Here is a 24,871-nt window from a genome sequence, read left to right as displayed (position 1 = left end):
ATTTCATAATGGATTGACTCGCTAACTTGTGTTTAAGCCCTGTCAGTTAACTTTTAACCTTAGGCTTTTCATTCCTTAAATTACTTCTTAATTCTAATCCAGAGCTTAATTCTGAACTTTTATCCAAGCTTCAGTGAGGCCTTGACAATATTGAGCCCATTATATTTGATCAATTTCTTCATAATTTTTGGACCGCTGCCTACATAGGATTGATTTTCAGGTTAATTAACTTTTCCTCATTTATGGCCACTTATTTAAAGTTATCTAAAAGTGTAATTTAAGTGAAAGATTTTGAGAAGCACTCACTCTCCATGTACAGTTTGTGTAGTTGGTGCAGTGGTGACACCTGTGTGTAGACAAGGCAGAGCTGAGAGGGAACGACAAGACCATGGTGACAGACTGAACAGAAGTTTTAGATTCTTTACTTGCTACATGTGTGGCATTGACTAAGTTATTTCAAATTCTGAGTCTCCATGTCTCAAGCATAAAATGATGGTAATCATACCTGCCCTGAAATATTTTTAGGATGTTAAAATTAGTGTATATGTAGTACACAGTGCAGAGCCTGAATGAGGAGGCCTCAACAAGGAAGACGTGTAACCCCTAACCTTTGGGGATGAAAAGACATATGGTTACAGTTTTGGCATTTTTCAGATGTGCTTGACTGTGCAGTTTTAGTGAATTGAAAGAGTTTGCAACTTTGCAGAGTTAGGGCTTAAAGAAATTTCCAGAAGTGACCCTATCTACTTCTCTGCATTTAGGTCAAACTGGTTACAAAATTCTACTCCTCTGTGGAAGCTATTTTCCAAAAAAAAAATTGTCTACTGAGTTTCTCACAGGATAATAAAATAAAATAATTTCTTCACTTACAATATATGTTAATTTGGGAAAATTGCTTTACTTTTTCAGCTTCACATTCTTCGTGTATGGGAGGTAATAGCTTCATAAGAGCAAGAACCTCACCTTTTTTTTCTCCACTGTGCCATCAGTACCGGAGAAGTGCTGGCACATAATACATACTCAACGAAACATACCAAGTGAATGAATAAGTAAATGAATTGGGCTATTGTAAAGCTTAAATGAAATTTTGTGTGTGTGTGTGTGTGCATGTGTGTATGTGTGTATACATACATATTTTTTTGATGTTACTGGCCCAAAGTCATTTTTAATGTTGGATATAAAGAATGTTTAAAAATATATAATCCATGGATATATTGATCAAGTGAATTTAGTGATATTTTTTTAATAGAGAAACTACAGTACAGGGCATTCCCAAAAGAGCAAATTTGAGTGTGGAAGAGCAGTATATGATACCTGAGCTAACTCTGTGTACATGTAGTATAAGTTTTAAGTCTTCGTTCTTGAAGTGCTTTTTAAGCAAATCTTCCAAATATGGTTGGTCATTTATTCATTTATTTATTCACTTCATGAAGTGAATCATATTATCCAGATGTCAAAATGGCAGTCACAAAAATATCTACTCTCATTAGTAAAAATAAATGAATCCTAATAAAATGCATTGAGAAAAATTTAATATTAATTGAAGAATTATCTATGAAAAATAAGTAGGATTTATCCACAGAAAGCAAAAATGGTTTAATTAGAAATCTATTTCTCTAAACATATCATCTAAAGATCAAAGAAATAGAAGAGTATCATTCTAAAATGTTGAAGGAATTTGATAAAACTCAACACTGATTCCTGACAAAAGCTCTTAGAAGACAAAAAATAAAAGGCTACATTTTAACCCTGGAAATAATAACTGTCCCAAACTAATAATGCCTGTCATACTTAATGTTGAAAGACCGAAAGAATCCTTGTTAAATATGGGAAAAAGGAAGAAGAATCATCATAACTATTGTATTTTAACATTATTTAAAGTATGACCACAGAAATAAATAACATAAAACAGAGTGAGATATATCAAAGAGAAGATTAATTTTTTTGCTGAAAGCTCAAGGGAAGGGCCTGATATAAGGCAAATTTTAAATATTTCATTTGCAGCAATGACAAAAAGTACAACATACTTAGGAATAACTCCAGCATTATTTATACAGGATACAGATAAATAAAGAAAAATACAAAATTTTACTAAGTGATGTCAAAAGTAATTTGTGTAAATAGCAAGATAATCATATTCCTGGACATCAAATGTGCATTTAAAAATATAAAAATCTTCTATTATAGACCAAATAATAAAATATTTGGAACTAACAAAAGGATAACATGTTGATTAGAATAGTAAATGGATGGTAAGAGTAATGTTACTCGTCAAAAGGAAGAGCAGTAAGTGGTCTGTTTGCCCCACTATATTAATAAACACTGCAAAGCTTCAGTAGCTATACAATGGTACAGCCCCAGTTCATGAAGAGGCTGACAGGCTGATTCAACAAAATGGCTAACTGTGAATTAGAATATACAATGATGCCCTACATAATGAAAGAAGCAGTAAAAATAAGAGAGAACATATTCAAAAATTGGTTTTTAATAATTTGATAAATTGCTGAAAAATTAAGCTAGAGCCATTCCACATTAGCACAAAATAAGTAGTTAAGAGAAAAAACTCGAGGGACTGCCAGAGTTCAAACACCAGCGATGCAGCTTATTAGTTGGGTGACCTTGGATAAGTAAATCACTCTGTCTGAAAGTTAGTTTCCCCATGTAGAAAACAGGGACAGTAATAGTAATTGCCTAATAACTTCATAGAAATAATAGGCACATGGTGGTTATAAAGATTAAATAGGAGATAATTCATATAGAGAATTTAGATACCATTCAGCAAAGAGTCTTCATTCAATAAACTAAAATTATCCCTATCATCAAACACCAAGTTGATTACAGACATATAAACAGGCTAATGTAAATATAAAACCATTAAAAAGTTCGTAATTACTTGATCTTAGTTTTAAGGGTTTCAGAATCATAAATGCAATCACAGAATTCACAAAGACAGATTAGATTTGATTACATACAAACTTTAATATACTGTTTATTTTTTTAAAGGATGAGGAGAGAAATTTATTCTCTTATTCTTTTTTTAAAGACTTTATTTATTTATTTTTAGAGAGAGGGTAAGGGAGGGAGAAAGAGAGGGAAACATCAATATGTGGTTGCCTCCCACGTGCCCCTTACTGGGGACCTGGCCCACAACCCAGACATGTGCACTGACTGGGAATTGAACCAGTGACCCTTTGGCTCACCAGCCAGTACTCAGTCTACTGAGCCACACCAGCCACAGCACATACTACATTTAAAACATTAAAAAAAAGAGACAGTTATACCTAACTATAATGAGCTCTTACAAATCAATATAAAAATCACCACATCCTAGATAATTCATAAATATTAAGATAAATTCAAGTAAATTCTTAAAGCATTCTAAAAATCAATATTTAAAACACTGTAAATAAAAATGTAAATGGGCATCAAATTAGGAAAGCAATATGGCAATCCTCCAGGTGACAGGAAGGTGGGAAGATGACCACTCCAATATACTCCTGGACAGGAGTTTTACCACACAACATTTTCAAAGACACTTTGGCAACACTTAATACAAGTCTTAAAAAAGGCTTTCACCATTTTTGTCTTATTCCAGGAATTCATCCTGGAATAAGGTCAGAAAAGTGAACATTTATACTTAAATGGTAATGGAAAAAATACATGAAAAATTCACTATGCAAAAGAAAGACACGAAAGAGAGAGAGAGAAAGAGAGAAAGAGAGAAAGAAAAGAAAGAAAGAAAGAAAGAACGAATGAACGAACGAACGAAAGAAAGAAAGAAAGAAAGAAAGAAAGAAAGAAAGAAAGAGGGAAGGAATTATTTATAATAGTTACATGTCCATGAGATGGAATACCATGGAGCTAAAAGAAATGTCTTTGATGCATATTGATTTATGGTACAATATCTCACAATAATGGGTAAAACATTATGCAAAGTGTAATCAGTAAGCCCCACAGCAGCCGTGTGGATCACTAAGTCGGCCTCTACCTGTGCAGCTATGTACAGAAGGTAACATGCTGATTTTCTGGCATTTAGGTGGGTAACAGAATTACAGGTAAATTTTACTTTCACTTTAACTTTTCTACAGTAATTAGTAGCACTTGTAGAATCTGAAAAAAAGTAAGACAAAGAGCTGAAATATGATTTCTTTGTCTTTTTTTTTTTTGAAGACAAGGCTTTAGGTGTGATGTAACAACTTGTATTGAGACTTTTTCAGTTCTGTAATTTGTATGGGATGAAGTAGAAATTTAACCTTTGGAAAATTAATAGTAGGCTCTCTTTTTCTCTTGTTTGCCAAACCTGGGAGCGAACAACAAAACTGAGGTCACAGAACTGCTCCCAGGAACAGCTGGAGACACCATGCAGGGGTGCACTCTGTGTAATGCTCAGTGCCCTTTCGCAGGGAACTAAGAGAAGTAGGAGTCTGGGCATATGTTATTTTCTGCATGGAAGGTTACCAAAATCCCTGGTGTATTTCAGCTGCAAGAGTGATAAGCAATAGCATTTCATCGTCTCTCCCATGCAGCTTGTCATTTTATTACGTTCAGTTTAGCACTTGATAATAAACTGTTGTAACTTCTCTCTCTTATGAACTCTCAAGACATTTTCTCTCTTTACTCAATTTTAGCACATTTTATTCTATTTATCAAGTTTTAGTACACTGAGCAAGTTTTATCTTGTGCCAGCCTACCTCCTCTATCAAACAGTAAACTCCTTAAAGTCAGGAACTATGTCTTACATTTATGCCTCCTGCACCTAGTCCAGAAAGCACATGAAGCTAATATTTTGTTACATAAATGAATGAATGAATGACAAGTATTTAATATATCATCTTCTAGTTCTTTCAGATTATGTTTTCTCTCCCAGCAAGACTGGACATTTGGGGAGGACAAAGCCTGGGTTGTCACATAGGGTTTTTGTACCTAATACCTGCCAATAAACTCAGAATTTCTGCCCACTTAGCTAAATTGTTTAGCACATTACTTGCAAAGTATGTTTGGATGAAATTATCTGAGCACAAATGTTGGTTAACCTAAACTAAGGGCATTTATTTAAGAATTTATTTAAAGATTTTACTTTGCTTTTAGCTTTCCTATTAGTGATAACAAGTTGTTAACAATGTGGTTGTTGCTTCAAACCACATGGCTTCCACTTACCACTTCCAAATATTTGAAAAGTGTCTCCAGGGTACAAGCATCATTCTAGCTGATGAATGAAAGAGGTAAAAATTCCTGTCTTTATAGCACTTGCATCCTAATGAGGGTGGTAGATGAAGAAATAAATAAGTGAAGTATGATGTTGTGTGCTGACACGTGCGATGCTGAGGGATAAAAAGAGAACAACAAAAGGCTTTATTGAAAAGCGATACTTTAGTAAAGACGTGAAGGAGACGAGGGAGTGATCACACGAATATCTAGCTGGAAATGAAGATCCCAGGCAGTGGATAGAGCAAAATATGAGACCTAAGGAGAGCGGGTACTTGGCATACTTAAAACACTAGGACTGAAGAGCAGTGACCCATTAGATCCGCACAAAAATGTGAAGTTGGTTTCTGAATTCTGAAAGCTGTGATGAGGTGTGAACTGCATGCCAAGTGCTTAGCACAATGCCTTGCACATATCAAGTAATAAATATTATTACAATATTTGTTATCATTATGTGAATTTTATGAGACAGCCTCTGAGAATGTTCTTAGAAAAAAAGCACCATAAATCGATGACAGTGTTTTAGGGTAAAAACTAGGAGGTTCTTCTGCCATGTTGAGCCCAATCCGCCTGATTCTAATGCAATACTTCCCTCTATAACTGCTTGCTAATATTCATATTTCTGGTACCTAGCTACTTACTGGTGTTTCTAAATAAACTTATTTAAAATGTAGTCCATGGAGCTTCGGTGAATGAGCCGAGGGAGTTTGGACTTAGTCTATCCAAATGCCTGAGATATCTGGTGTCAGATGGGTCAGCAGACTTCTCCTACAATGTTACAACACAGAGATGAAGGCCCTCCTGCTCAGAACCCGGTGTTCCACTCTCCCCTGGCGAGGGGTATGGTTGTTCTCATAGACACTAGGTCCTACAGACATCCTCAACGTGAGCCAAGTTCCCTTAATGGATGTGCTGGAAAGAGCTCAGCGTTACCAAATCAAGAATGTAATTTGAGCTGTGCCGAGAGGAAGCAAATTGATCATTTTGGCTCACATTCCTGAATCTGAAGCAGTCCTTCTCCGTCAGGGAGGGGTTTCCAACATGAAGCAGTTAAATTCCCAAATGTTCCTGGATGTGGAGTCCCTAATTTAGATTTGCTATTAAGCCCTTGAACATATTTTCAAATGCTTAATGGAAAGTAGGATGAGATTCTAGTATGTTATTGCATGCATAATCCTTATTGATATTTTTTCCCTTTCCAAATTGGGGTGGGGTGAACATCTTCAATTTCTTGCGAATTTCTAATTTAGGCAAAAAAAAAAAGGGAACACAGAGCATTCCCAGGATCTCTTAGAACAGTTGGTCTGCCAAAGATTGCTGAGATTACTAGTTCAGAGTATAGACTTAGAAAACTTTGTTTCCTAAGCAAATGCAGAAAATAGAGTAAAAATCAATTTTTTAAATCAAAATTAAGTACCATGGTTAAGTCTGTTTCTATACCTAATCCAAACTAAGTAAAATGGAAAAGAAACAGAATTAATTGGGTTCTCTTAAATTCTTTATTGATCCACTTGTAATGTAGGCCAGACAGAAATATATACCCATACTACACTGTTAATAATTGCTGTTACTAAATGTTAAATGGTGCTAGGAATGGATGGGTGTGACATTTCATTAGGAGGTGAGAGGGAAGGAGAAGAACAGAAATTAAATAGCGGTAGCATAAAAAAGAAAATAGATTTTTTGCTACAATGTCCCAGTTTCTTCTTTCTTCATTCTTTTATATAATTTTGAATAGAGTAATTTTGTCTTTTTTAAGCCTTCTTTTTAAGAAAACCAAACCTATTCAAGTTTTACATGCTAAGTGTCTTTTTATGTTTTTAACAGCTTTGTTGAGGGGTAATTGACATTCAATAAACTGCACATATTTAGCATGTGTAATTTGATAGGTTTTGATGTATGTCAGCCCCTGTCGATCCATTGCCACAGTCAAGACAATAAATAAATAAATAAATAAATAAATAAATAAATCTGTCATCACTTAAAGTTTCCTTGTGCCCTTTTGTAAACTTTCTCTCCTCTTACCCTGTCACCAGTCAATGACTGAGACACTTTTTGTTGGCATAGATTTGTTTATTTTTTGTAGAATTTTATATAAATACAGTCATATAATATCTGCTTTTTTCATCTGGCTTATAAACTCAGCTTGATTATTTTGGGATTCATTCATTCTTGTGCTGATACCAATTGTTCATTTCTTTTTATTGCTGAGTAGTACTTCGTTGGACAAATGTAACTCAGTGTATATTCATCTGTTGATGGACATTTATTCTCTTCCCCAAGTTTTTTGTTGTTATAAATAAGACTGTCATGAAATTTCCATATACTCATTAAATGAACATAGGCTTCCATTTATCTTGGGTAAATGCCTAGGAGTGGAATTGCTGGATCATTTTGTAGATAGAGTGAAACTTTTAAAGAAACCTCCAAACTTTTTCAAAATGATTGTATTATTTTACATTTACATTTCTACATATTTTTCTATCATTGGCTGGACATTTTTCTGAGGTCAGTTGGCAATAGGAACATACCTATTCCCTCAAGGTGGGCAACCATGCAGAGGCCAGATGCTGCTTGTTGGAGAGATTTTAGGAATCCGAAGCATGAGCCAAGACTGGTCATTTGTATGGGAAAGCCACTGGGAATGGCTTGTGTGGGCCCACAAGTTGGCTGGGGCAGAGTCTCATGAAATCACCAGGGTGGTTCAAATATTGTGAGCCATGTTCATGGAGACCCAGATATAGCATTTGTCTGCCAGCTCTGTGAGGGGAGGGTTCAGTGCCTCCCTCTATGTCCCTGACACCTTTTAAACTGCTGGCCTGGCCCTGGAGCTTAGAGTGAATGCATCTGGGTAAGCTTATGTGGGGGCCCTTTAAGAGGAACTGCCTGGGGCTCCAAGAGCCCTTTGTTGGTGGCAACAAAGCCACAAACTTTGTTAGTGTTTACAGCCAGAAATTAAGGAGACTTCTGATCCAGTGCTGGCACCCTGAACTAGGGTTTCTGGTCGGGGCCTGGGACCCCTGGCTCCTCAGGGGAAACCTCAGAAGCTAGGATATCCCTCCCAGTGTTTAACTGCCGCACCAGTGTGTGAAACCAGCCAGTTTCTTCTCTCCACCTTTCCTACCAGTCTTGATGTGGCTTTTCCCTTCAATTCTTAGTTGTAGGACCTCTGTTCGACTAGATTTCAGGGGGTTCTGAATAATGGTGTTCTGTAGTCCAGTTGTAATTTTGAGGTGGCTGTGGGAAATTCTGAGTACCACATTTACCTTTGCCACCATCTTGACCAGAAGGTTTCCTAATTTCTGGTCAGCCGTTGGCTGGCATTCAGACCGTGCTGCTTAGTTCCTTGGCCTCCAGCAAGTTACTCAATTTCTCTGAGTCTGTTTATGTGTATACTGGAGTCACCTTCTACAATTCTCTGAAGATTTAACAAAATAAGTAGTTGTGTTCATTTCATATTAAAACTTGATAAACGTTAGCTCTGATAAGTTTATTAACCACATAGAACATAGTATCCATACACAAACCCAAATATCTGTATGTAACTTTACTCCAACATTTTTTTAGCCCTCATCATTCCATTGAGCTTATCTCTTTTTTTTTCTGGCTTTTACCTGTCTCCTAGAATAAGCCTTTTTACCGAGCTTAAATCCCATGGAAATTCATTATAACCACTTCCATGGCCTAGACTCTCAATTTTCTTGTCCTTTTAAAACTCTGTTCATTGCTTTCACAGATGTCACCATTCAGTAAGAAAATCAAGTATTAAGTAGATAACTATAAATGTCAAAATGCTCAAGGGTCGGTCTTTTAGCTTTTTCACTACCTCATGACTCTCAATGCCATTTATAGTCTGTTATCTCTATAATGCTAGACTTGTATATCCAGCAGGTTACTTGATATCTGCATTCAGATGTCTAAAAGATATCTCAGAGTTAACATGTCCAAAACTGAAATTTTTATTTTTCCTGAAAAATCTGCTCTATCGATGCCCTGTGTTTCAGCTAGTCAAAAGTTTAGTATTCTAGCTGCCCTTGCTAACAGCTTGCAGTCATCCTTGCCTCTCTTTCTCTCATACCCCATGGCCACTATCTTCAAAATATGTCCGGAACCTAACTGCTGTTTTTTTTATTTCCATGTTTTGTCCAAGCTACTGTTACCTTTAGACTTAGTAATTGCAATAATCTTTTTTAGAAACTGTTTTCTCTGCTTTCAGCCTTGACCCACTCTACTTCAAATTTTCAAGACCACAGCAAGAGTGATCTTATTAAAACATCAGTCATATCATGTTACTACTCTGAAATTGCTTCCTACCTCATTCACAGCAAAAGCCTAGAGCCCACAACAGCTATGAGGTCTACAAGATCTGCTTTACATCTTCCCCCTTCACTCCTCTCTCTGTCTGACCTCATTCTGGACCATCTTTCTTCTCACTCTGCTTTAGCCACAGTGACTCCTTACTGTCATCAAACCAGCCCTAGGTCCCTCCTTAAGGCCTTCACATAGCATATTCTTTCCTCAGATGTCCTTTTGGCTTAATCTCATTTCCTTACAATCTTGACTCAAGTTACTTTTCATTAAGATTTATCTTAATCAACTTATAAAAAAAATTTAATCACTTTCTATACTTTTTTATTCCATGTACCTGTTTTATTTTTTCTTTGGCATGTATCAATATTTAATGAACTGTATATGAATGTAATTAACATGTATAGCCCACTATAATCTTTCTTATGATCTCTTACCTACCCTAAAATGTAAGCTCCAGATGTTAGGGATTGTTGTCTGTTTAGTTCATCATTTTATCCCATAGCTTAGAAAACATGGCTGGAGAATAGTAACACTCAAGTAAGTGTTGAACAAACCGCTGAAAGGAGGAAGGATTTTTTTTGTCATATTGCTTACCAGACATATATATCCTGCCTCTTCTGGGATTATTGCAACTTGAACATATTTAAATGTTAACACACCATCTCTACTCCTCTGTTTTATATGAATGTGAAAACCTTCAAGGCATAGATTAAAATCCCTAGAATACACTGAAGTAGAAAATATCAGATTATTTGCAACAGCGTTTCCTTTTTCATTTTTTGTTATCGACACTATTACAGGTGCCGTCCCTTTCCCCCTCCCCTTTCCCCTTCTTCACCCAGCCTCCCCATCCCTGGCCTTCACCACTTGGCTGTGTGTCCATGGGCTTCGTGCGAATGCATGTATAATCTCATCCAGTTCCCACCTTGCCCCTCTGAGATGCATCATCTTCCCTGTTCCATGAGTGCAAGTCTCTGGCTTTATTTTGTTTGAGCTTTTTTTTCATGTCTATTGGTGTATGTCCTTTTTGGAGTAGTGTCCATTCAAATCATTTGCCTTTAAAAAAATAGATGTTTGTCTTCCTGGTGTTAAGTTGTATAATTTCTTTATATATTTTGGAAATTAACCCCTTATCAGAGGTATCATTGGCAAATATGTTCTCCCATACAGTGGGTTCTCTTTCATTTTGTTATAGTTTCCTTTGCTGTGCAGAAGCTTTTTAGTTTGATGCAGTCCCATTTATTTATTTTTCCTGTATTTCCCTTCCCGCTTATTTTAAAAATCATTTGCTTTAGAAGAGTTCAGAAAGAAAATTTAGAGCCCTCACCTGGAAACCACTGACAATAAAAGAAATCATCAGGGTTAAAAAATGATTTAATTACATATACAAAATAGATAATTGTCAGTTTGAGAAATATTGTGAAAAGCAATGTACTGTGCTAATGGTGTGAGTCTAGGGTGTCAAGAAAGAATGCTTCCTATATTGCTCTTTACCCATGTTTCCTACCACCATCACACTAGTCAAGAAAGACCCCGTTAGCTCCATGAGTGCCGTCATTCTCCCGAATCCCCAGCTCGGACCATATTTGCCATGACTAAGCATTGACTGGCATTTGTTTGACTACAGTATGGCTGTAGCCTTTTCATTCGGATTTTCCACTGTTCCTCAAACACATCGCATGATGTCCAACATTTTTACTTTTATTCACGCTGTTTCCTCTGGTACATAAACATACTTTGTGTTTTGACCTGTTTTCTCTGGCCCAACTCAAATTTTCTGGCTTGTAGAAAGCCCACCTTTCCCACTCCACCCATAGGCTAGTGAGTGCTACCTGAACTCATGGCACTTGCCCCTTCTTCATTTCATGTATTTTTATTTCACCACAAGCCATTGCATGTTTTTTTCTCATATTGTTACACTATGTCTAAAAGGTAGGGGTATTGAAGATCAGACATGTTTTGAAAATTGAGAAATGAATGAAGGGGAACCCTGATTAAAGCCTTGTTTCTTCTAGGAGAGTATGAGGTTGGATAAATTACTTAATTTCTTAGATGTACTTTCTTAATTTATAAAAAGAAGATATTATCTGACTCAGAGATTTTTTGAAATGATTAAATGACATGGGAATATTTTCCAAAGTGTAGTATACTTAAGATGGTACTTGAGAAATATTGAAAAGAAACAATTTGTAACTAGAATATATAACATTAATTCTCTTTTCAATTATACTTTTTAAATTATTTCTCATTTTTATTTCACTTTTTAATTGTATTAACATGATTCTTTTTCCAATATACTTCAGATAAGAGTATTCTATTTTAGTCTATTTTATTGTATTTCATTGTAGATTACTTATTTGTGGATAATGAGCCTTATTTTTGTTGATTCTGGCAATAAATTGTCTTTTAAATTAAACACGTTTCAAAAGTGAGTCAAGTTTAAAATAACCTAAATAAATAACAAAGAGTTAGCAGGTAAATAAATACTGAGATAAGGTATGTTAAGTACCTTAGTGGGAAAATTTTTATCTTAAAGACAAAATATTTTCATTTTAGATGCTACCTACCAAGTCGCCTCCTTCCTTTTCTCCCTATTTAGCCGCGAAGGATAATATTACACTTTCTTTAAACTGTATATATTCTTTAAGATGAAGAGAGATTGCAATTAATATCAGGAAGATTTTCAGCAACACTATCTGTTAAAGGCATTTGTGCTGAGGATTTCAGCAGCTGTTGTTTCTGTTTTATGTAGGTGGCAGGAAGAAAAATGAATGGTTTGAATATATTCACTGGTATGTCTTATTTTTAAGGAAATAAAGGAGGGAGTTTACTTATTTACCTATAAGTATGATCTTATTTATACAATTTTGTAAAAGATATCCTGTATTTATCTGTGGAAGTGGGGGAATGACAAGGTCAAACAATTGACAGCTGGTATACCACGAATCAACAAGTCTCATTAGTTTACTTTTAAATCATTGTTTTTCAAAGCACTTAGAACCTTCCTTACAATGACTTTGATTTATCTCTTTTAGTATGATGGTGAATATGAAGTAAAAATACAAATAAAGGGTCATATAAATGCTTAATATGTCCATATAGTGCTGCCTTTTCTTCTTCCAGGAATATGAAGCAGTTTAATTCAAGTGATGTGCTCATTCATTTGGTCATTCATTCAGCAAATAACTATTATGCTATTCAAATATTTTCTAAGTGCCTGCCATGTGCAAAAGACTATGTAGATCTCTGAGGATACAAAAATAAATAAGGCATATGAATTTTCTTGAATTGTTATTTAGGGGGAAACATTTGAGTTCAAAGTAATCACAAACATGTAGTAACAACTAAACCTGAGACAAAGCGTAACAGGAAACACTAGTTTTAGTGCAATAGAAAAAATGGGCACTGTCTGGAGGGATCAGGAGAGGTTTCACAGAGAATTATTGAGCCAGATCTCAAAAAATGTGTAAGAATTTCTCACAAGTAAATGACAGAGAGCAGGAAGTAAAATGGAAGATTAGGACCCAAGGCAGAGTAAATAGCATTCACAAAGATACAAGTACCCAGGGTGTGTCAGGGAAACCAAATACTTTTGTAAAGTCCCAGAAGATAGTGTGGCAAGACTACAACTTCATCAAAAATTGGCCATTGGACTTAAAAGACACTATATTTGTTGGACCATAAGACACACTCGCCACAACCCCAAATTTGGGAGGAATAATGGTTGTTAATGGTGCTGTTGAGTTCTGTTTATATTTACATTGGTGAAATATTATGTTACTTATGTTATTAAATATTTTACCACATTTTTTGCTTCAAAAATTTTTCCCTATTTTCCTCCTCTAAAACCTAGGTGTGTCTTGTGGTCTGAAAAATACAGTAATTGTTTTACCCATCAATTCTTGGGCCATGATGTCATAGACTAATAGATTACTTGACTTTAAGGGGAAGTTTTAAAATTGATTATATAGCCCAACATATAGAGGGAAGACAACTGGTAAAAATAAAAATAAAACTGAGTATTGAGACAACTCTCAAATTAACACACCCCCTCTATGGATAGAAACAATGTTGTTGAGATAGCTAGGATACCGGACTATCTAACTGAATTATAATTGATGAGAAAGTCCCCATGCCAAAAAGGCTCAGGTCAAATGTGTTGTTTAAATGTTTTTGTTTGTGGCATGTTTTGGTGAGGCATGTAAATTTGAAGAAATTCAATTGAATCCTCTGTAACAAAATTATTCAACTATGCTTCCTTTAGCATCGCATAGCTATTTCAGGAAAACTATGTTTACTGCATTTTTTTTACTCCAAGTCAATGTCCTTGCATGTTTCATTAGATACCCATTGTTCCTTGTCTTCTGGCGTGATATTTGCTCCTTACCTGTATCCACTCAGCTCTGCATTCCTTTGATAGCCATTGCCTTCTCAGTTTACAGCCTCAGCTGTAGCATATCTCTAATTGTAAGCACATGGGCAAATTGCAGCATGTGGATCCAGAATTCTAGAGGTTTGGGATCAATTTTAGTTTTCTTTATTTTGAAAGATTTTTAGAAAGAAGGGAAGCTCCGAGAAGACTTTCAAAATTTTTTAAAAAATATTCAAAAACTTTAAGAAAATATTCATCTGTCTCTCAAAAGAGACATATTTATGAAAGATTTTTACCGGTTGTCTTAACTAATTTTGAAAGAGAAGGTAGGATTTAACCATGCTCGTCTTAACAGTGAGGATGGTTAAATGCAAACATAGAGTTTTAAAAAGCATTCTTCACTCCTTCACAATAGTAAACACACGTTTTCTCTCTGAATTGTTGTGCTTTTTGTCTTCTCTGAAGATTAAAGAATGAATAAATATATAAAAGACATTTTTATTGTACCCATAATGTATGCCGGGTATAGGTCTAAATACTTTAAATGTATTATTTGATTTGATACTTATAATCAACACAATGGTTTACATTATTACCCCATTATATACATTTGACTTTAATTGTCAAAGGTGGCAAATGTGGTAGTCATCTACTTTACTACTAACTTTAGGTAATTAATTATTATATGATAGTGACTTTCAAATAGTGTTTTAATTAGGTGACTTCCCAGAATCTTTTGCATGAAACATTCTACATTTATTTTCTGTAAAATAAAGGTAAAAACATTTATTTTACAACAAATCTTATTATCAGACATGCTAATAATCAAGTACTAAAACCTCATGTGCAGGCCAATGAAATTCTAGTTTGTTTCTGGGTTAATGCCAGTTTGACTTGGTTGAGTTTGTATAAAGCGACTGCCAGTACAGTGAGTTCCTGAGCTGACTATGGTATCGCAGGGGTATGTGGCACTCACTGAGGGCCCATGAGATAATAATGTGAGGTTCTGATGCTCATACAGAGCAAGACAGTTGACCTTAGAATCATCCAAGGAAGAGAAGTGAAACTGAAATACTTGCCTATAACTCAAAAGTTTAAAATGTTGTCATTTAATGAAAGAGCTTCTAAAAAACTTTATTATACTCCCAAAACAATAAGAAAGCATGTTTCTATTATGAGTGAAAAAGGAAAATAAAAACTATATTTAGCCCTTTAATGTGGAAAGACTAACGCTAAACCAAATATTGATGACAAAATGGCTTCTGAATTAGTGAAATCTCCCAGCAACTAGCAAATGTGCAAAATTAGTCTGTACCAGCAATCGCACAACTCCAGGTCCCTGGGACTCCCACAGAACGCTGTATCTTATTAAAGAATATTTCAGAGTAAAAATGCGCCATGACTTCCAGAGACTACCCACCATGAGTGGGATCAGCATGATTGGACTTCCAAGAAAATTAGGTCATATGCATACCAGATAAACACTACAAATTAAATGTTTTAAATTAAAAATATAATACAGAATGGAATAAAAATCTTAATAAAAGAACAGAGAACTGTGATAAAAGACTAGGTAGATTAAAAAGAGAGATATAGAATCTTTAGAAATTTAAAAATAATAATTTAAAAGAAATACTTCTTAGATAGGTAAACAGTAGATTAAAACTTAAAATAAAATAATAATTGGATCTGAGGATATAACCATGAAAACAGCAAACACAGAAAAAGAATAGTAGGATACATATGAGGCAATAGGATGCATAAAATGAAGTGGTCTAGGAAAACTGTAACATGATTTTAGAAAGAAACAATTGAGAGAATGAGAGAGAAGAATATTAGAAAAGATAATGAGTTTTTTATAACTCACCAAATTAAAGAATGATAGTGAATTCCAAGCAGAATTTTAGAAAAATATTGTATTGAAAATGCAGTTAAACAACTAAAAAAAAATCTTCAAACAAACATAGAAAAGAGGCATTCCTTACACTGTAGCAATTTGATTGACAGCAGACACCTTATCATAAAAATACGTAGATACCAGAAGACCGTGTGAGATATCTTCAAAGTGCCGAGGGAAAATAATTGTCACTCTAAAGATCTCTGTTTGCCTATGCTATCCTTCAAACTCTAAGGTGAATGTAGACAGTTCAGGAAATATATTAAAAGGTCATCACAGATTTTTGAAGAAATAAGTATTAAAATACATACTTGGATAAAGAAGACATTTAGAAGGATTGGATTGCTAAAAATAATGATGAGAAAATAAGCTGACAACATGTGGAGTTAGTTTTAGTAACCTTTAATTGTAAAAAAGATAACTAATGGAGATGATAATAATGACAGATTTGGCGAGAAATAGAACTACTACAAGATATAATAGGAGGTGTGGGGGAATATACGCTATTATGGATAGTACTAAAATACTATAAAATGGTAACATAGATTGGTGGGCATATAATATACAACTTTATAAAGATTTAGTTGAAGAGATAGACCAAATGAAATGGGTATCAAAATTTATTGCAAAGCATAGCAATCAACGTAATGTAATATTGACACATGTAAATAAAAATAGAGCAATCACACAAGAACCAAGAACAATTATCTGCATACACATATGATCTAGACGTATGACTTAGCAACATTACAAGGCAGAAAGTAAAAGAAATAGCATTTTTATATACTAGCAGAAAAAAAGAGCAAAGGCAGGAAGGGAAGAAGGAGGGAGGGAGGGCAGGGAGGACGACAACGGCTGTGCGTCCATACACACGGGGACATCTGGATGCCTATTGCACACAATATACTTCTTAATGGGGCATCTTTTTGGGAAAAGAAAAAAATTAAATTGTTTAGGAGAAAAATATAAGATAATGCATTTATAAACTTGGAATAGAGAAAAATTTTAAGATACAAACTGTACATTCTATATAGGGAAAATGTTGATAAATTTCAGTACATTTAAGTTTTTCTGAGGACCCTAATAACATACAATAACTTTAGAGGACAAGTGATAAGTTAGGAACAGATATTTTCAGCATATGTAATAAATGCAGATTTAATGTATAGAATATATAAAGTATTTTTATAAACCAACAAGAAAAATACAACCTAATTTTTATTTCATTTTTATTTTTAATATTTAATTAAATTCATCGGGGTGACATTGGTTAATAAGATTATATAGGTTTCAAGTGTACATATCCATGCTATGTCATCTGTACATTGCATTGTGTGCCCACCGCCCAAAGTCAAATCATCTTCCACCCCCATATATTTGACCCCCTTTACCCTTTACTGCTCCCCCACAGCTCCCTCTGGTAACCGCCATACTGTTGCCTTTGTCTATGAGTTTCAGTTTTATGCAAACATCAATTTGTAAATGGGTCAGTTTGTACACATTGGTTTTGATATATACACATACAGTTATAGTGACCATTTTTCTATTGTCCATACAGATAAAATGTGCAGATAGAATTAGCCATTACTTTGACTTTTATATACATTCACACTAATTGTTGCACTTTTTATAGATAGCATTTATTATTGGGCTTGTAGAATATAGAAAGCATCCTCCCCCCAAAAAACAGTAATTTTATTCCTGAGCTTTCACTTAATTTTCACATATCTGTAATATGCCATTCTATATTAAAATTTCTTTCTTTCTACACCAGTGTCCCCAACTATATAGGACTTCCTGAGAGCAAGGATGGTATCTTATTCATTTTGGGGTCCCCAGTGTTTGATGTAAAGTAAATAATCAGTCTATTTTTGTGAAGAAGTATTGCTCACCTTTTTAATCATGCAAGTAAAATAATAATATATTATCATTGTAAAAGACTCAAATAATACACAATATATGGAGCAAAAGTAACTGATTTTTATGTCTCCTTTCCTCAACCCTCTCCAAAGGTAACTAATATCCATATCTTGGCATTCCTGTGAACTGAAGTTAAATGTTATATTTATATATTTTTTAGTAATACTGTTTACTGTAGTGTACATCCTATACCCGCTATTTTAATAATACACTAATACCAGATGTTAACCAAAGGGCAATATACATAGCAGATATGCAAACAAATCAAACAAATATGTGAATGTTTATTAGTTTTGTACATTAGCTTGTGTATGCTTCCAACATGTATTTTCTTTGGTGTATATTAAACACCTGACTTGGATAGNTCACTTTTTTAATCATACAAGTAAAATAATAATATATTATCATTGTAGAAGACTCAAATAATACACAATATATGGAGCAAAAGTAACTGATTTTTATGTCTCCTTTCCTCAACCCTCTCCAGAGGTTACTAATATCCATCTTGGCATTCCTGTGAACTGAAGTTAAATGTTATATTTATATATTTTTTAGTAATACTGTTTACTGTAGTGTACATCCTATACCCGCTATTTTAATAATACACTAATACCAGATGTTAACCAAAGGGCAATATACATAGCAGATATGCAAACAAATCAAACAAATATGTGAATGTTTATTAGTTTTGTACATTAGCTTGTGTATGCTTCCAACATGTATTTTCTTTGGTGTATATTAAACACCTGACTTGGATAGTTTTCCAAGCTAGTACGTATTTGTTTCTCAGGTTTAATGTTTAGTCTGTTTATATAATTATCTATGATATGTCTAGATGATTTTAAAAGGAAAATCATTCATGTGCTAGGCAGAAAATGTAATGGTATAATACTTAATAGCTTGATTTAAACATTGCACTTACCTTGAGAATTCAGAGGCTCACACAGTGTGTGTGTTGAGGCATGAACCCAAAGCTGCTTAAAAGCATTAATGTTGCATCTCGAACTCTGTGGTGCTATAAGGCTTCTGTCATATGAGAGGTATTAAAAATGAAATGACAGAGGAAAAGGTCTGTCCAGGTATTGATGATATACAGATGGAAAGCATCTGAAAAACTAGTTTTCCTTACGTGGCATAACTGCAAAAGTTGTTCATCGCAGTCAGGAGAGCAATGGTTAGGGACCATTAGGATTTACGATGGCAGCTGCCCGCCTTTGGAGCAGACACACCTGTGCAGAAACCCGGGGGGGGAAAAAAAAGCATTGTGTAACTATGGCAACCGCATCATTTCATTAAACGGTGTCCATCTTTCAAAAAACTTGTACAACTGAAAACTTGTGGATATGCTTCTAATTGACTCTTCTAGTCTTTAAAGTTTGTGGATTTTCCTTTGTCATAGACACATTCAGCAAGTATATTTTGAATCTCTACATCATGCTAAACATTCACAGAACACAAACACGGCCCCTGACTATGAATGTCCTACTCTGCACTGCCTTTTCTACCTCCAACTGCCTGTTTAAGGGCCAGTAGTTGTTATTGCTGTTTTTAAGATAATCTTGGATGGCAGTCCAATTTATTTTCTTCAAAACTCCATCCTGTAAAAGTTTTACAAAGGCTCTGAGTCAGGTGTGTGAAGAAGGTCATTAAAGTTTTAATAAAAAAGTAAAACTGACCAACAAAAATGATCAAACATCAAAGATCTCTCCAGGCCCTGGTTTAAGTGACCCAGGAAATCTTAACTTATGAAGAAAGTGCAAAAATTATTTTAGGATCTGGCAGCCCCATAGGAGTAAATTAACATTCTTTGATTCCCCCCTTTCATATCAGTAGTTTGAAAGCTCAACTTTTTTCCTCACCTTTTTATTGTGTGATTCCATCTTAAAATGTTAAAGATAGAATTTTTCTTACTCATTAATTTAGGAAGAATTGCTCCCCTTCTTTTCGTCTACTTTTTCCCTGTTAACTGAATAGTCTTTCAAGTACAACTGTGCTTAGACAGACTTGTATGCAGAAATAATGAACACCTTCAGCATCTCGGCAATATTAAGGTAAGCCGTGTTCCTGCTGAGTATCTGTTTGAAAACAAAGCAGGACTAATTTATTTGTTTACTTATTTATTGGATTTCCGTGGCACTTTTCTCCCAAAGAGTACAGGGTGTGATGTGGAGAACTTCGGGGGTTGTCTAAGAGTGTCAAAAGGAAATGAAAGAAAGTGGAATTCGTAGAAGTGGAAGCACAGGGCAGCAACAGTGAGAACTGATGGCAAAACCAAACCCTAGGTGGCAGCTAGGTGTGTTGCAGAGGCAGGAGGATCTGGACACCCCCAGGGTGCCACTCACTGTGAGCTTCTCAGGACACTGAGTCATTTTACCAGAGTCTAGGCCCCTGGTGAGCGCCAGACAATTCTCTGTTCGGTACTCACATGTAGAGGCATGAGCCCAATTATAAACTCATGGGGCAGGAAGGGGCCTTAAAACTCATCTGCCCAGTTCGCTTAACTTACAGATGAGGCAAATCAAACTCAGAAAAAGGAAACAAGTTAGAAGCAGGGTCAGGGTTTGAACCCAGATCATTCTTTCATTCAGCAAACACACTCTGACTGCTTCTAAGCACTCTTTTAGGCACCAAGGCTACCTTGGTGATGCACAGGGACATGCGTTCTGACCACCGTTGTCCTATCCCATACTGCCTACTGACCTACTTACTACCTGTAAGGATAAGTGATATACCTTTTAAAACAGCATGCTGTTGACTAAAGAACCAAACCTCTTTGCAGGTAAACCTCAAGGGACATAGAGTGAGAGAAGGGAGTTCCAGTCCAAGTATCTGTGTGTTGACATTCTTTGGGCATTTCTATCAGGTCAGCTGGAAAACATATACTGGATTGAGTTTTGTTTGAATGTCACTGGAAGGAAGATTTACCAGTAATGTTTTTTCTCTAGTATTCAGGATAAAGGCTTAAATGCTCTCTCAGTGGACAAAACACTTAATCCTTAAAATTGACTTTACCTGTTAAATGCCTCACAGTCTAAACCCTAATAGGATAAGTGAAATTGAAAGCACCTACTGGTAAAATAAAAAATGAAAATTCTGCAAAGCACCACCGTGTAAGAGCTGACAAAAATCCCAAATTTACCTTCCCCAAAGCAGTATTACAGTCCTACGTATGATAGCCCACTGGCTATCACTGCAAGAAGACTCAAGGTTTGTTTATTTTTAAAGAGTATAGATTTACTCTCCTCCCCATTCCCTAGTCCCCATGCTGAAAACCTGTGTTCATAGAAGGGGCCCCAGCTGCGTGAGAGAGAACCAATGAGTTTGAAAACTTGGGGACCTTTATTCAGGCACTTGCGAGTGCACTTCATCTGGCTCACTTTGTCGTTCGTCCCGGGCCAGCCTCCCAAGTATAAAGTGTTACTCTTGTAAGCTATGGGTAAGGCTGGCTGAGCAGAGATGACTTTCCCTGGACCAAATGGAGTTGAGGAAGGGGTAAGGACGGCACTCCTCTATTCCCAGCCGACTTAACAGCCCGATATTCTCATATTCTCCGAGGATCTGAGCAGGATACAGGCTCCAAGGACACCTGTTTGTGTCCGCAGGGCCAGGTTTGTGGTTGGCCCTGCCTCTCCCCTGTGCCTGGCGGCTCCTGTTTTCGCAGATTTACCTAGGAGGCTGTATGTGGGTCTCTCTTTACTACGCCACTGCATTCTGTGAGGAGAGAAGGAAGCCGAGCGAGGAGTGTAACTGCCAGAGCCTAGAGCAGGAGGTGAGCCTCCTCCCGTACGAGTTGACTGCGGCTTCCCTTCCTCCAGACACACATGGAGTTTTGGTGGTGACGGTGCCGAAGAACTGCAGACAGATACTTAGCCGCCTGGTTGTGTGAGCTGGCTGGGAAGGCAGCGCCCGCCTCGCCCGGAGCTCCTGCTGGCAGGATGTAAATGTACCTGCAGACTGGCCAAACAGGACCGCCTTTCCCCTCAACCCCTCCCTCCTCCCACCCTCTCCCTCCGCTAACCAGCATGAGAGGGACTGAGAAAGCAACAGCGTGCAAGTGACAGCTCCCGCCCGGTTCCGTTTGTCTCTGAGCCGAGGTGGGAAATAGTGCAGCAGCTTCATTGTGAATTTCTGCCATTGGCATCGCTATGTTTGCCTCTATCTGGTATGCCAAGAAGCTGGGTCGCAGGTTCGTGCACAACGCCAGGAAGGCGAAATCTGAAAAGGTATGGAGCAAGTGGGGAGGAAGATTACCTTTCCTATTCGCCAGCTGCCCGCTCTGGACGGCTAGTCTGAGCACAGACGCAGTCTTGATTACCTTGGGGCGAGAGCTTGCCTCTCGCTCGGAATGTAGTCCATGCCACTTCCAGAAGGGACGACTTTTGGAGCCTAGCTACTTAGGAGGGGAACATACGGGGTTAAGTAGATTCATTAGCTATTCTAAATAAATACTTGGTGGTGTCATCAATTGAGACAGTGTCTCCACAGAGACTTAATTTTCCTTTAAATGACATAGGGTGAAAGCACGTGAGCAGCTGCAATTTTTGCTTCTTCAGGGAGCTCTCTAGTAAACTTGTTGCTGGACTGCATTATTTTTATTACTACAGTCTTTAATTCTGAAGGGGACCTGATAAATCCCTGAGCATTTGTCCGGTACTTGCGTCTCAGTCTGCGTCCTAGGAGCACATATGGGGGCTCTCAGTAACATTGACCCGATTCCACAGGGGTGTCTGATATTTTTTTCAATCAGCAAAGCCATCATTTATAAAGTGTATACAATGAGCAAGAATTGTATTTGTAATTAGATAGTCATGGGCATTTAGAGGATGGCTCTGTATTTCTTTTATTCAGCATGACTAGTTGTTTCAGGAAAACCTCTATGTAGATTTACCTCCTTAGTTATCATTCTCTAAGAAATTAAAATGGCCTGTAAGTACTAAGATACATTATATGCTTGTATCTCTAATGTGTCCTCTGGTTTCGGAGCACTGGCCAAACTGTCATATTTAGGTAAACTGAACCCAGTTTGATAGGGTTCAAATTGGGGAAATTTCCAAAGGTAACAGAATTTTGTGAAATGGAGATTTTTCATATTACTCTAAGGATGCAATCTTCGGTCCAGTGTCCTTTCTGCCTTAAATCTACTTGTGAGGTTGATCCAGAGATGCCTTTGTCGGCCTGTGGCACAGTCTTCCCTCTCCATTGCGAAGGTCCCTTCCATTTAACTTGCCATTTGCTTCTTCAGAGTAGGAATATTGATAACATGAACAAGAATCCAGTGATAAACCAAGAGACAATTGTTTGTGGTGTGAAAAGAGAAAACGTCACTGGAGTTCTGACTTCAGGGTTGTAACCTTTTAGAATATCTAGAACTGAAGATTGTAGAATGATGGCAAACTTGTTATTTAATGGCATTTTGGTGGGGGAGGGGGAGGCAAGAGTGGGGTAGGAGTGATCCCTTTTCTATTCTATATATCACAGTTAAAAAGACTGCAAATGTAATTGTCATGTACCAGCACCATTTATATACTGAACAGTTGGGTTTGATGGTTTTTGTTGTTTGCTTGTTTGGTTTTTTCTTTTGTTTGTTTTTTTGTGTGGGATTTTTGTGTTTTTTTGTTTTTGTTTTTTTGCTTCTCAAGTAATTTTTAAGGAAAAAGACTTGTAAGTAGGTTTTTTATTGGAGCAAATATTTTGAAAAACTGCCTTCTTCCTCTGAAAATTATAGGTTATATGGGCTGTCAGGGACTGCAAATGACTGTGAAAACCACTGGGAGATAATGCCTTATGCCACAGTAATATGCAAAGAGAAGTTGAATCTCCCAGTGACACTTAATTCAGGCCTGAGCCTGAATGTGGAGAAAAGCAGCCCATGAAATTTAGTGTACAGAACCTGAAAGATGTTGATCTGACAAAGTAACATAGGTTTCTATCTCTTAAGTATGGGAAGAAGCTAGTAAGGGGACTCTGGTACTTCTCTTTCATTTCTGTGAGGGCTAATGTTTAGGACAGGGAAGAGGAAGAAACCACTGTGGGGTTAAGGGTTTTAAATTTTGTATTTATCTTAGAGAGTAGGGAAACCAACCATAGAGAACTGAAGTATTGCTCCTTGAATGATAAAGTGAAAAACGATTATTTCTAATGCCCTTGTACTAGCCAGGGGAGCTAGGAGGAGTTAATTTTGAGTACTAGGTGATGATAACTAAAAAGAAAAGGGCATCTCGGTTTTTTTCATTTTTCCCCATGGAAAATGTGTTCAGAGAATTCCTGGAATAATTTAAAAGGTGTGCTTTGAACAATGAAGGCCCTCCATCAGTGCTTGGTGAATGGAAATAGTTGATTTATTCTGCGTACCTAATTATATCACATGACATATTTAAGCCAACTATTGTGAATTACTGTTTGTAAAATGAGTTCAGTAATATACTTTAACTGAGAAGACAGTTAAGAAATGGCAGAAAGCTGAATAAATGTATATAGAGTGTCACTATAACATCAGAGATCACATCATTGCAAACACAGAGGGGGTATAAAGTGCTACTGACTACAGCTTGTCATGCTTATTGTACAATGAAGGAAGATGAATAAAATAAGATTATTACTGAGTTTTATTCAGAAAATGACTAGTATACTTAAATGCAAAAGAACTATTGATAGAGTGACGGCATATTTTAGCTTTGGGGGGTGTAAATCTGTATCACAGACAGTAATTGTGATTTAGTTTTAGTGTGCTCTATAAATTTCAGCTTCTCCTTGCAATAGGTAGCATAGTTCATTTCTTCCTACTCCAATAAAACAACCTGCATCCATAATAGCTCATCAGTCCTCTTTTAGCATTCAGAAATGGTCTGGGAAGTATATTCCTCAAGGCTGGGGTTAATTGAAAAGCTAATTGGGAATGTGCAAGCCTAAATGCCATCCCTAAACATGCAGTACGCCTTGTTCATGGTTGCCTGGCCTACTGTTTACTTCATCTAATGCCAGCAGAATTAAATAGAAGCGTGGGATATAATAATAATCACAAAAATAATAATGTTAACAGTAGTCCCTGTTCACACACATTATGCATCACTTGTTTTATGCATAGAGTTTCATTTAATCTTCATGGAAATCTTCTGATGTAGAAATTGTTTTTCTTAAATCCCAGAGGAATAGTAGCTAGCCCAAGG

At 36.3% G+C, this 24,871-nt stretch overlaps 1 protein-coding gene across 8 annotated transcripts in view; it reads left to right on the top strand.

Moving 5' to 3' along the window:
- Positions 1-24,871, top strand: part of DLG2 (discs large MAGUK scaffold protein 2) — a 1,965,529-nt gene that overhangs the window by 1,035,074 nt on the left and 905,584 nt on the right. Inside the window, exon 1 of one of the 8 annotated variants that reach the window (XM_037042848.1) lies at positions 21,722-21,928. The exons of 6 other annotated variants lie outside the window; for them this stretch is intronic. In XM_037042848.1, the coding sequence (XP_036898743.1) occupies positions 21,851-21,928 (78 nt within the window). In that variant the 5' untranslated portion in view covers positions 21,722-21,850. Of the gene's footprint in view, positions 1-21,721; positions 21,929-24,871 lie in introns of those variants that run through there. One more of the 8 variants, XM_037042851.1, reaches the window with a different exon arrangement.

This window comes from Sturnira hondurensis, unplaced genomic scaffold, assembly GCF_014824575.4.
Source record: "Sturnira hondurensis isolate 20B ecotype Veracruz unplaced genomic scaffold, ASM1482457v3 Scaffold0003801, whole genome shotgun sequence".
Classification (NCBI taxonomy): domain Eukaryota; kingdom Metazoa; phylum Chordata; class Mammalia; order Chiroptera; family Phyllostomidae; genus Sturnira; species Sturnira hondurensis.
The sequence above is the reverse complement of the archived record's forward strand: the minus strand, read 5'-3'. Positions and strand labels throughout refer to the sequence as shown.